The 12,501-nt window shown below is 38.5% G+C and overlaps 2 protein-coding genes across 4 annotated transcripts; one reads left to right on the top strand and one right to left on the bottom strand.

The window, feature by feature from the left end:
* Positions 1 to 4,901: 4,901 nt before the first annotated feature.
* LOC18602185 (V-type proton ATPase subunit E2) lies at positions 4,902 to 6,919 on the top strand. 2 transcript variants are annotated; one of them, XM_007033412.3, is made up of 6 exons: positions 4,908 to 5,145; positions 5,234 to 5,334; positions 5,417 to 5,573; positions 5,696 to 5,889; positions 6,096 to 6,195; positions 6,667 to 6,919. In XM_007033412.3, the coding sequence occupies exons 1-6, from the start codon at positions 5,044 to 5,046 to the stop codon at positions 6,700 to 6,702; spliced, it is 690 nt and encodes a 229-aa protein (XP_007033474.3). In that variant the 5' UTR covers positions 4,908 to 5,043; the 3' UTR covers positions 6,703 to 6,919. The 2 variants fall into 2 exon arrangements, with proteins under 2 accessions (XP_007033475.3, XP_007033474.3); XM_007033413.3 differs by lacking the exon at positions 6,096 to 6,195 and having other exon boundaries at positions 4,902 to 5,145.
* Positions 6,920 to 7,003: 84 nt separating this feature from the next.
* LOC18602184 (Phototropic-responsive NPH3 family protein) lies at positions 7,004 to 12,263 on the bottom strand. 2 transcript variants are annotated; one of them, XM_018120223.2, is made up of 5 exons: positions 12,054 to 12,263; positions 10,751 to 10,817; positions 9,129 to 10,283; positions 7,931 to 8,439; positions 7,004 to 7,212 (listed from the first exon to the last, which is right to left on the bottom strand). In XM_018120223.2, the coding sequence occupies exons 1-5, from the start codon at positions 12,128 to 12,130 to the stop codon at positions 7,110 to 7,112; spliced, it is 1,911 nt and encodes a 636-aa protein (XP_017975712.2). In that variant the 5' UTR covers positions 12,131 to 12,263; the 3' UTR covers positions 7,004 to 7,109. The 2 variants fall into 2 exon arrangements, with proteins under 2 accessions (XP_017975712.2, XP_088661347.1); XM_088805221.1 differs by lacking the exon at positions 7,004 to 7,212 and having other exon boundaries at positions 7,763 to 8,439.
* Positions 12,264 to 12,501: the final 238 nt, after the last annotated feature.

The following is a 12,501-nucleotide window of genomic DNA, read 5'->3' as shown; positions in this document are numbered from 1 at the left end:
CTTGTGGTTAGACATCTAGGAGCATCCCGAAGCACGTTGGCTTCACTGTATTATACTCTCATATCTCTTTGAGAGTCTTTGTGATGTAATGCAGCTGCCACCACTTATCATGGGTTTTAATATTGAGTATGGATAAGCATATGAGAGTCGAAAACCCCCAAATTAAAATATCAGGTTAGTTTGCATGAGATGCAAAGTCTGCATGCACTTAACGTGTCACCACAAGACTTGTAGTAAAAACATAAACGATTTATCAAATGAAATAGAAAGCAATTAAATCAAATCATTAATTATTTGATACAAGTGGTAATAAAATGTGACAAATGGGGTAACAGTATAGGGACTTTATCTCTTAATATTGGTAGCCATTCTATGCTTGTTGTGCCCTCATAAGATTTGTCTAGCCGCTTGTACTTAATGTGTCTGAAAATTGTAGTTGATTTCGTTTTGCTTTACGGATTTGTTTGCTCGATCATTCTATGAGCCACTTTTAGTTACGAACTTTGTTACTAAACATTTCAGGCAGATAAGCCTGTTAAGGCTCTTGTCTGATGGAGATTGTAATCTGAAACATTCTTACAAACAATGTAACAATGTACTTTAACAAGATCTTGATCAGAAAGAGGCCTTGACAGGCTTATCTGCCTGAAATGTTTGGCAACAAAGTTCGTAACTAAAAGTGGCTCATAGAATGACTGAGCAGACAAATCCATAAAGCAAAATGAAATCAACTACAATTTGCAGACACATTTAGTTAGACGGACAAGCTGACTTCATCCACAACACACCCTACATTTTCAAACATTGTTCTTCGTATTGGACAGTAGTTGCGTGTGTGATCGATTTGTCTGCAACTTGAATATGCTTTGGGTCGGCGCAGTCGTGAAGGCGCCGATTGACTTGGAGATGGTGCCGAATTTATGGATGGAACTGCAAATGGGGATGAGCAGTTCTGTCTGTTATGCCCGTACCTCTTGCATTGTGAACATCTCCGTGCTCGACTACCTTCACCAGTTGATGGAATCCTTCTCCTCCTAGGTCTTCCCGCTTAGCCTTGCCAAGGTGGGGGCAAGACGATAATTTGTTTCACATGATAGAGGGACGTCCCACTCACTATGATGCCCTACAAGGCCTAATGGATCCTGAATAACCCTCCACCAAAATGGTTGTCTTGTAGTAGTCAGCGCAGAATTCAATGGCTTCATGATTGCATTTATTGAAAAACACAATAAACTCAATCTTCAAGCACAATGTAAATGCCATGTCAATTACGATTCAAATAAGAAATAAAAATATTCTGACCTTATTGTTGCAATGGCATGGCTGTATGGCAATAAATTTGTTTGGAACTCACAACATGAACACGTCTTCTTGGACAAGTTTACAATTTCGTCCATCTTTCCGTCTTTAACTTCGAACTCCACTCGATTGATAGGCTTAACTAGAAAGCGATGTGCATCAGTGAACCTTTTGCTCAATTGCTTGGCAACCCAAGGGCTGAGGGGCGTGGTCACCTTGACGGTCTCCTCGTACCGTTCATGGAACCAACGCTGAAATATGTCTCTGATGAACTCGATCAAAACAGTGATCGACATTTGTCTTGCATACTTCAAGCATGAGTTAACACATTCCACAATGTTGGATGTCATCATTTAGTATCGCCTTGTCGGTGAACATGCACATGCCCATTTCTCAAGCCCTATTCTCATAAGGTCTGTGTGGGCTCCTGGGTGAATCTGTTGTATCTGGTTCATATGTCTGTTGAAATCAGCCACCTTATAGCAATCTCGAGCAAGGGTGAAAAGCATACAAACATCGTCACGCTTGAACTTGTTTTTAAAGTTTTTTTTTCAAGTGGTAACCACATAAACCATGGTGCGCTTCTGGCTATGCATTTTGGATTGCTTTCTTAATGTCGAGATGCTGATTAGAAATGAACATAGTGCTTTCAGGACAATCAACCGCATCATGCAGCTTGTTAAAAAACTACATCCATGAGTCTTCGTCCTCAACATGGCCGATGCCAAATGCAACTGGATATACGCACTCGTTCACATCTTTGCATACAACGACAAACAGAACACTCTTGAACCTGTCTTTCAGATGTATCGCATCAATTGTAACCGTAGGATGCATTACATCCCTAAACCCCAGAATACAAGCCCCGTATGACCAGAAACAATATTTGAATCTCTTTTCCTCAGCAGTAGCCACTACAGTCACTGTGCTAGGATTTTCTTGTTCCAACATATAAAAATACGATGGTAGTAGTTGAAATGACTCCTCCGGTGGATCGAAAACAAGCCTCTCCGCATACTCCTTCGCTTGCCAAGCCTTACCATACAAGCATTCTAATCCCCATTAAACCCTCATCTCACAAATTATGTCCTTAGGTCTTAATGCTACTCCATTAGCCCGAAGCTTGTGTGACATAAGTTCACCAATCATTTTCGCACTCGTAGTTGGAAACTGCCCTTGCAAACCATCAACGGTACAAGTATGTACTTTGTGGAATGTCTGAGCTTGCCAATATTCTCCTATATCAGGTAACTTCGTTGCACGAACACTAAACTTGCATGCCTTGTCCTTGCAACCAACCTTATAACGAGCTTTACATAACCTTTTTACTCTCATCACAAACTTCTCTTTTATAACCAACATGTTCAAAGCTCGTTTCAACTCGGCCTTCAATGAAAACATTCTTCCTTTGTATAAGCGATCTTCGGCACATGTTGACTCCTCAGTGGTCATTGTTTGGAAAGAGAACCTTTCTGCACCTACAATTACCCACGTACGAGATATCCCTGCATTTCCCCTTTCCTAATCACTGTCATCGAGCAATGTATCAAGGGAACAAATCCCGTTCTCACCAGCGATGGGGTTATTGTATATGGGGTCATCACACTGAACATCTCCTACATCAACACCTTCAACAGGTTCTGTTTTGCCTTCAACATTATTACAAATTGGAATGTCACTGTCATAAAGGCAGTCATCGTCTGAACTGTCATCTTGTGATTGTTCAAGCCCATCATTTGAAGTGTCATTAAATCTATCTTCACCGACAGTGAACAAATCCTCATTTCCCTCATCAAATGCAGTATTATCCTCCAGCGTCACAGTGTCACCATCCAACCTCACATTGTTGTCCTCAACTGTCGTATTCTCATTTGACAATGGCATTACACACTCTATAGTTTCACCCGATCATTGTATTTGTTCAAGAGAAGCAAGAAATTGGTTTGATGCACATCCTGATTGGAACTGTGCAGCCAACTATTCTGCGAATGTCGTCTGTCTACCAGGCTACACAAACTCTTGTGTATACCTCAATTGCCATTGTTGTGGGTTACGGACGAAATGTTGTGGTATATGTGAAGCATTGTAAATCTCATTTTGATTAAGCTGATTACCATGTTGTCCAACTTCTTCATGTGATATAACATTTGTTTGGCGTCCCTTAATGCTAACATACACAGCCGGAACATTCCTCTGTTCTAGCAAAATTAATGCAACATCCTCATTGTCCTTGATAATTGGCCGTGATAGCTCTCCGGGTGTATTGATTAATGCGTATCTCAATCTCGTCAATTTCTAAGTTTACCCCAACAACATCTTCAACTAGCTTTGTCAAGCCCACAAACGACAAATCACTCCTAACCCCCCGCATTCGTGACTCACCACCCTTGTAAATGCCATCCACCCACTGACCATCGTGTCTTATCACAAGTCGCACAATTGGAACCCCACTGAAATTTTGAAAAAAAAATATTGTCAATCATTTTACACAATACATGCCGTGATAAAAAATTTGTCAGTTGTGTTGCTACACGCCATGCATATAACGTAAAATGTTGTAACACGCCATGCATATCAAGTCAAATGTCGTGACACGCCATGCATCACTGTCGTGACATGTCAATCACTGTAATTACTGACTCATTACACCAACAGTCGTGACACGCTAAAAATCCAAAAAACCAATTAACCCACGACATGCCAGGAACAACCGTGACACGTCAAAAACCCATAAATTCAGTTAACCCATGACACACCAGGAATAGCCGTGACACGCTAACAACCCAAAAAACTAGTTAACCCACAACACGTCAGGAATAGTCGTGACGCGTTAAAATAACTCTAACACATGTTATAGATGCATGGCGTGTAACAACTCTGGGCAATGTTTCTAATCCATCTTTTAATTTACACCAAATGTTTCAAAAATTTAAGTGTGTTGCAGAAATAAACCCAATAACAGGTACCTTGATGTCATCTATGCTATAGGGTCTGTTAATCTACGACAATGTGGCCAGATACCAAGAGATAGACCACAGCCCGATGACGATGGTGCTCAACAGAGAGTTGACAGAGCTCATACAGTTCAGAGATCTGAGAGAGCTGACAACGATGGTGCTCAACAGAGACTTGCCAGAGTTAAGACAGTTCAGAAAGTTGAGAGAGAAAGATGACCGAGCCCAAACAGTTGCACGCATTTATTTTTATTTTTTTCTATTTTCTCTCTGGCGGGAGGCAGATAGCTCAAACAGCTGAGCATTTATTTAAAACGATGTTTTTAAGGACATTTTGGTCTACTCATGCTTATTTTTTGTTAGAAACAAATAACTTTATATGGATGGTTATTTCTGAAATCACCTTATCACGAGATCTTTTTCTCACAATTTCCTCATTATATAACCTCGTTTATGAACTTTAAAAATTTCACCACAGGACTATAGAATGATAATTAAAAATAATTTCTTTAAGAATTTTGTAAATAAATAAATTAAAATATGGTTCATAATTTGGATTCATTCAAGGTCCAAAACCGAAATAAAGTTCGCAGGAAATTTCGCCATAGACAGGGGAAGGAAGTAGTTTTGTTTGTTAGCTTCCCAACGTACAGAACTGACAAAACAGAAAAGAAAGAAAAGGAATGCAATCTCTTTCTCGTCGCTGATCAATCCTATCTGATTGGTTTTGTTGGTGAAAATCCCTAGCAATTAATCAAGTAGCAAATTAAGCAAGAGCAAGTGAAGAAGAATGAATGACGGAGATGTGTCGAGGCAAATCCAGCAGATGGTCAGATTCATCCGCCAGGAGGCTGAGGAGAAAGCCAACGAGATATCTGTCTCTGCTGAAGAGGTTGACTTGTAATTTATTACCTTTTCTTCTTCTCTTGATATATAGATGTATATATGTTTCCTAAGCTAACAATGATGTAAATGTTCAGGAATTTAACATCGAGAAGCTGCAAATAGTTGAAGTTGAAAGGAGAAAGATCAAACAAGAGTATGAGCGCAAGGCAAAGCAGGTGGAAGTCCGGAAGAAAATGTGAGCCTAGTTGCAACAATCATTGCATGCCTTGTTATTATTAATTTGTTTGCTGAAGTCTGATGGGAATGAATGAATGCAGCCAGTACTCAATGCAACTGAACGCGTCGCGCTTAAAAGTTCTTCAAGCACAGGATGATTTGGTGAATTCCATAAAAGAATCGGCCAGGAAGGAGCTTCTGCGTCTCTCTAATGACAAAAGGGGATATAAAAAACTCCTCAAAGCTTTGATTGTTCAGGTCTTAATTCGCTAATTTGCATTCTAATGCTCTGAATCATATTCATTAATTATCATGCATTGCATGAATCCCAATTAATCATTTCGTTCTTGATTATCATACATATGGTATAATACATGCAGAGTCTGGTGAGGCTGAGGGAGGTAGCAGTTTTGCTGCGGTGCAGAGAGGTTGATCGCAAGGTCGTTGAGTCTGTCTTAGAAGAAGCAAAACGGGAGTACGCTGACAAACTCAAAGTACAACCCCCTAAAATTACCATCGACAACGTTTACCTTCCACCCCCTCCCTCTAATGCAGATTCCCATGACCCTTACTGGTAATTTATACTAATTAATTACTATGATTCTGTTCTGCCTATTCTACTGCCTGCCTGCCTGCCTTCATAATAGTAATTTGCTTGCATGCATGCAAACCATACATATATATATATATATATATATATATATATAAAGAAAAGAAAACCTTTTTATTTGCTTGGTTTAATTATAGTACTAATAGATATGCATGCATGATCAAATTAAGCTCGGGCGGAGTTGTGTTGGCTTCAGAAGATGGGAAGATAGTGTGCGAGAATACTTTAGATGCACGCCTGGATGTTGCTTTCAGACAGAAACTACCAGAGGTAAAATTCATCGCTGGTAGAAGAAAAAATTAAAAAGAAAGTTGAAAATTACTGAAAATGATTAGCAAGCAAGATATATATGTTAATTTGTATAGAAACATGCATCATCCTACCTGCTGCAGGTTTGAGAGGTTTGACTCCTTGACATTTATATAGATCTACTACAAAACGTAATTGTTTTGGCACAAACCGTAACTTAAACTACAAACCAGAGAAATTAGATAGATTAATATTGGCCTTTTTCGTTTCGGTTTCTTCGATCCTTCTCAAATGTTGACTAGTTCATTAATTTTATATTAATTAGGCATAATACAGTGACAAATTTGGTAAGGATGATGAACTTATTCGGTGTTTTCTGAAGGACGTAGGCTCTTTTTTTTTTTCTTAATGCGTCGATCAGCATCATTTGTGAAATGGCAAGTGAAGGGTTTTGGGCTTTAATTTGTTACTTATTTAATTTTATGGATGCAGATTCGAAGGCGTCTGGTGGGACAAGTGGGTGCTTGACCAATCTCTATCCTTTGTGTTTGTCTCTTACTATAAATCACTCAAGCAGACTCACAACTTAATTCAGCCTTTGTGTATTTTTCTGAAAGTGGTATTAATTACTCTCTCCATCTGTTTGTCAATTTGAGATAAATGTACTCTGCAAATAATTTTGGAGTAACCTTTAGCTGCCTTGTTTAATTAAGTTTTAATGTATGGTATACGTTTGACCTAATTAGATCATGGGGATCCATCACACTCAATAAGTTCTGTTTAATTAGTAAAATTGCACCAATGATATGAATGAGATACTAATTCCCAAAAAAAATAATCATATATAATCATTGCTAGTTTACATCTGATTTACAAAAGTTTTCCATAAAAAATAAAATAAAATACTAATAACGGATGGGGGCCAATTGATCGAGCTAAACGGTATCCCATATGGCCAAATAGTCTCGGTAAAACGGTCTCTTCGTCCCTCCGCCACGCTCTAATCCTACACCAAACATACTCTTCACTTCTCCTTTCCTATAAATAATGAAACTAAATATTAGTTATATGAAAACCAAGTAAATACAACAACCAACCGTGTTAAACTTTTGAGACTTCTCAAGCTCTCTCAGCTTCTTATATATTCATCTTAAAATCCAATATCAAATTATAAAAATAATTATATTATATATATCAAATTATATATATAATAATAAAAATTAAAAATTGAAAAATTACGACTGCCACCACCTGCCACTCACTACCTCATTGGTTCTGCCGGTGCTAGAATCGAATACTTACCACTAAGAATAAATAAAGGTAACGGGACAAATGTCTGGTACATATAGCCTTGAGCTAACCCTGATTTCCCATCCCATAAATTTCACCCCTCTCGTCCTGGAATGCAAACCTGATGCCTCAAGGCCTGTTTAGGACTAATGAATGGTGAAAAAACCATTGCACATTGTAAGTAGAAAAGAAAAGGCTCCACTCCCTTTCGCCCCATTATTTAGAGGCCCGCATCGTGGTGGGCTCTGGGCTGGTTAGGTTGGAGGAATTGGGGGTAGGTAGTTGTTAAGCTACCGTGTGAGAACGAGCACATGCTCAAGTCCAGGCTGAACATTGCTTTAACCAACCACTTACGAATGAATAGCATGTCAAGAAATTCAGGATAAGTCGTATATACATTCAGAAGCTTCACGTTCTAGTATTGAATAGCATACAACAAGATGAAAAATTTTAGGAGACAGAATACCTGCGACTCCTTCCGGTTTTCCCGTCTGATCCCCGAGACTTCCGGCTTGATTTTTGTCGTTTTCCTCCAGCAGGACCACTAAAAATCCCGATCCTTCCAATCCCTTTAGATAGAGAGGTAAAGAAAGTTTTCCCATTTCCTGACTTATCCATCATCCCCCGTTTCATGAACATCTGCTCCTTCTCCAACTCACTCAGCCTAACTCTCATTCTCGATATCTCAAGCTTGAGTTCTCGGTTTTCCCTTCTCAGAGAAGCGTAGTTGTCTCGAGGGGACATGGCAGCACTGGGGACACCACTGCTTATTTTCTGGGACAGGAATCCATCTCCAGAGTTTCCAGACAGGGCATTCTTCAGACGAAGCTGCTCAAAGTATAGGACTCGAACTGCCATCTGTACTGGGAGTCGATCATTCTGTGCAGCATGATTGCCGGCTTCTTGAGAGAGTTTCTGGCAGTCTATGAATTTACAGAGCTTCTTGCACTCCTGATCACTTAGCATTGGATGAGCCTAAAAGAAAATTTGAAATATCTAGCTCAGCTTAAACCCAATATAAACAAAGTCAATGACTCAGATGCATATATAGCATTCCAATGCTAATTTTCAACTAGATTCTCTCATCTTTTCAATTAAAAATTCAAATGAGCCAAAAGAATACTAATCAGTGGTATTAAACAAAGCAAGGTCAGCCTTTGAAACCATAAACAGACATTGCCAAAGGAGACTAAAGGTTTCCTTTAAAATCAAACGCATGATTGTTTCAAATCCCAATTAAGAGAAAAGGTAAGAATTGTGCAGGCAATGAAGTTCCTACAGGGAAAAAGTGGCAGAACTAACCCATTTCAAAGGAATTTGAGCCAACAGAGAATATTTAAGAAATTAAATAATAATAACACCAGGTGAATAACACTAACAGCTGAGATTTTTTGGGTGGTAGTGCTGTTGGGAAAGTGGGGGGAAGAACGAAGGTCAACATATGCCTTCAGTTCCAAGATAGACGATGATGATTCTGTTCATAGAGTCTGACTATATACTTGAAAAGCATCTCAGCCATCAAAAGACACAAAAGTTACACGATACTACTAATTGAGAGAAAAAAACCCTTAAGTTTGAACAACATATACCCTTCACTAGAAGGAAAGCATAGAATAATTTCCAAGATGTTATGAGATTATATTTAATTGTGAAAAGAAAACTACCTTCAAGTATATATCAATTGCTCTATAAAGCCCATCATCAATAACTCGAGCATAATCGGGTAATATTTCTATCATAGCAACGAATTTCTGCAAACTCAAATAAGGATCAGGAGCAATTTCTGCTAAATATGTGTCAATAAGCCGTCCCACCTTCAACAAAGAACCATGGCTCGGAGAACCAAGGCCTTCTGATTCATACCCACAATCTTCACTTTCTTCATCTTCAATCAGCTGCAGAAAATTTACAAGTATCCTGTGGACCGTATCAACATCAAATAGAGAATCTCCAGTGAGGAGAGATGGTATAAGCAGATCATCAAGTGAAACCATTTCCAATCGAAAAGCTATCCTCCTCTCAAGCTCAAGCCTGCAGGCCATGGTAGCTTCCACCATAATTCCCATCCTAAGCATCCCAAAAAGGAAACTCAACGGAATGGAAGAGCTCTTCTCTGCTGGCAATAAATTTACAAGGGTTTCCACAATTGTCTTCTGGTCATTTTCTCCAATGCCAGGACTTGGTTTCATTCTTACTGGATTCCAACTTTGATATTTTCCAACACCCTTCAGTGATGCTTGGGCATAATGCATTAATGATTCAACAATGCTGTCCGGTCTAACACCAACTCTCCCCATGGCACATATAACCTTCTGATAATAATCAATCCTTAAAACTGACAAATCCTCAATCCACCACTCCAGACATCCACTCTTAAGTTCTGTAGCTTCACTGGCACAGTCTAATCGAGACAAACCTGACACCAACTGCTCCTTGCATGCATTCATGGCAATAGCCTCCACACATCTATTTGGAATTCCCACTTCCTCTGCTATTGGAGGTAGTGTCTCGCACGTAGAAAGGACTTCCACAGACTTCTCAAGACTTAGAACCACAACCTCATTCAAGTAAATCTCAGTTCGTGCCATAAGGTTTTCTTCCCGGTAGTCTTCAGTCATTTCCAAATATTCTGCAGCACAGCGCAGAGGGGCAACGTTTGTGGTTGTGATCTCAAAGTTCATGCCATAGCAGAATTTCATGGCAAGTTCGAATGTCTGAGGTCCTCCTGGCAAGTCGAGGAGCTCCAATTTTGAAATATTAGAATCCTTACCATCAGCAATCATTTTCCTGATCTTTCCACTTCGAGATACCAATGGAAACTTGAGAGTACCAAAACAAAAAAACATACTTCAATTAATTTTGAAGTACTTACGAAATGTGAATTTCACATATTCTTTTTGTGCGAGGCAAAAATTAAGCCCATTAGTTCAATTGCTAACCTAATAGTGTTGCAATTGCCAACACATTGCCAGTGCATATCTACCCACCTATACCCTCATTACAGAGTAAACATCCAGCAAAATAAAGCTATGTTTTGAATTGTTCAGGGATGCTTGGTCATAAAATGGTTACTCTTTTCTTTTCCCTATTTGGATTGGAAAGATCTGATTCCAAATTTTCAAAATGTCTATTAAGCTTCAATGATGTCAAATTAAAAAACAACAGCTAAACCTTAAAATCAAAGCGCTTTAGTGAACTCATATACCAAAACAATAAATATGAACCAGGCCTCAACTCGTTAGAATATACAAAAAGAGTGGCTTAAAGATTGTAAAGAAAAGCTTACCTTGTGCAGTAGAAAGGACTCTCCATCAACAGAAATTGTAATATCCCCTGCAACATCTGAAAAGATTCTGCATGAAGAACTTGAAGTCAGTAATGCCAAATTGGCTAGCAGTATATTAAACAATATTGTACCAGAATGAACTTTTGGCAAAGTAGCACAACCACAGAATTGGGACCATATAAAAATGCCCTATTTTCTAGTGATAGGTCCTTCTAGACAACTACATGCAGGCTTAGAATATGAATGTTTTTTCTTTTTCCTTTTTTTTTTTACTTTATTCCTAGAAAAGAGAAATGTGAAACAAAGGTAGAAAAAGCAACTGAAGGCATGGAAAATTTTTTTAAAGAAGTAGAAAGAGAAGAAGAAGAAGAAGAAGAAGCATATACCAGCCATTAATGAACTAATTATATTTAGTCTACATATGATTTGCAGGGCTTCTTTACACTCTGAAAGTGAAATGAATTATGGATGACATGTATCAACATGTTGATTCAAAACAGTCTGGGAACTTGATTAACAATGCATTAAAGACCCAACATCATTTTTTAATAAGTGCAAAGATAATGTCCATACAACTACGTCCTCCCAACATCGAACATTTCAAATGCTCTCTGACCGAAGGCATTCGACTTCTTAACAAATTATGATCTATATGATGGCACAATGACAAGTGCCAACATAAAACAAAGTCGCCAAAAGTTATTTTAAAACCACAGTAACAAAAACAATTTTTATTTGGTAGCTTAAGGTTGATAAGAATTTTTGTTTTCTGTTTGGTTAGCCAGTTGTTTCAATAACAGCAAATTACCAGGTTCACTCTCCAGATCATTATCTTCACTCTCAATTAGGGAAAGTAGAGAGCCTAAGGAAAACTCAATCAAACAGAATGATCTTATACAAAAAAAAAAAAAAGAAATATATTAAATAAATGTCAGAAAAATCATAAAAAGAATATTTGTAATTACCAACACAAGTCCAACATAACATTAGAATAATGAACTATTAATCTAAAAAGAAACCTATGAACAAGACGAGATCTCATTATTCTAATCCAAACCATCACCGGAAAACAAAAGGAAAAAGCTCTGATTCAATTTAATTAGTGTATTAGTAAACACTAAACCATACAAAGCAAATGCACTAATCATTAAGAAAAGAAAGAAGTAATATAACTTCTGTGCAAGTAACATGATCAGTGTTTGCCTTGCCAAATGCCAAGCCAAGTATAAATGTAAAACTAAATAACACACATGCATCATGCATGTGCATATGGGTGTGGGTGTCAAGAGGAAATATACATTACCGAGTGGTGAAGGAGTTGCCAAACTTGGATGACGGGGAACGATTAGAAGAAGTGACAGAGCTGTTGTCTGAGACCATTGTTTTTTCCCGTTCTTCGTCTTGCTTTCAGTTTTGAGGTTTTAATATTCCAAGCAGCGAGAGCTTCAGGTCCACAGCAGAGCAGAGTGCAAACCCATTCGCAGGATTGAAGCGAGTGGAGTGAAGCAGATGTATGACCTACAGAGACCATGAACAAAAAAGGGTAAATGTAGCTAGTGATTGAGTTTTACGCAAATAGCCTCCTACTCATTGTGGATTTGCAAACGTAACCATGTTCTTTTTTTTCTCTTTCTCACCTTTTGACAAAAAAAAAAAAAAATCAAAGCAAACGCAACAGTGATTCAGTGGAACGAAACAGCCAGGCAAGCCACGCCTGACGCCTCCTCCTCTTTTGCTTTTGCTGTTTCTTT

Source organism: Theobroma cacao, chromosome 4, assembly GCF_053813885.1.
Source record: "Theobroma cacao isolate CCN51 chromosome 4, ASM5381388v1, whole genome shotgun sequence".
NCBI classification, from domain to species: domain Eukaryota; kingdom Viridiplantae; phylum Streptophyta; class Magnoliopsida; order Malvales; family Malvaceae; genus Theobroma; species Theobroma cacao.
Note: the sequence above shows the minus strand (reverse complement) of the source record. Positions and strands in the feature narration are given on the sequence as shown.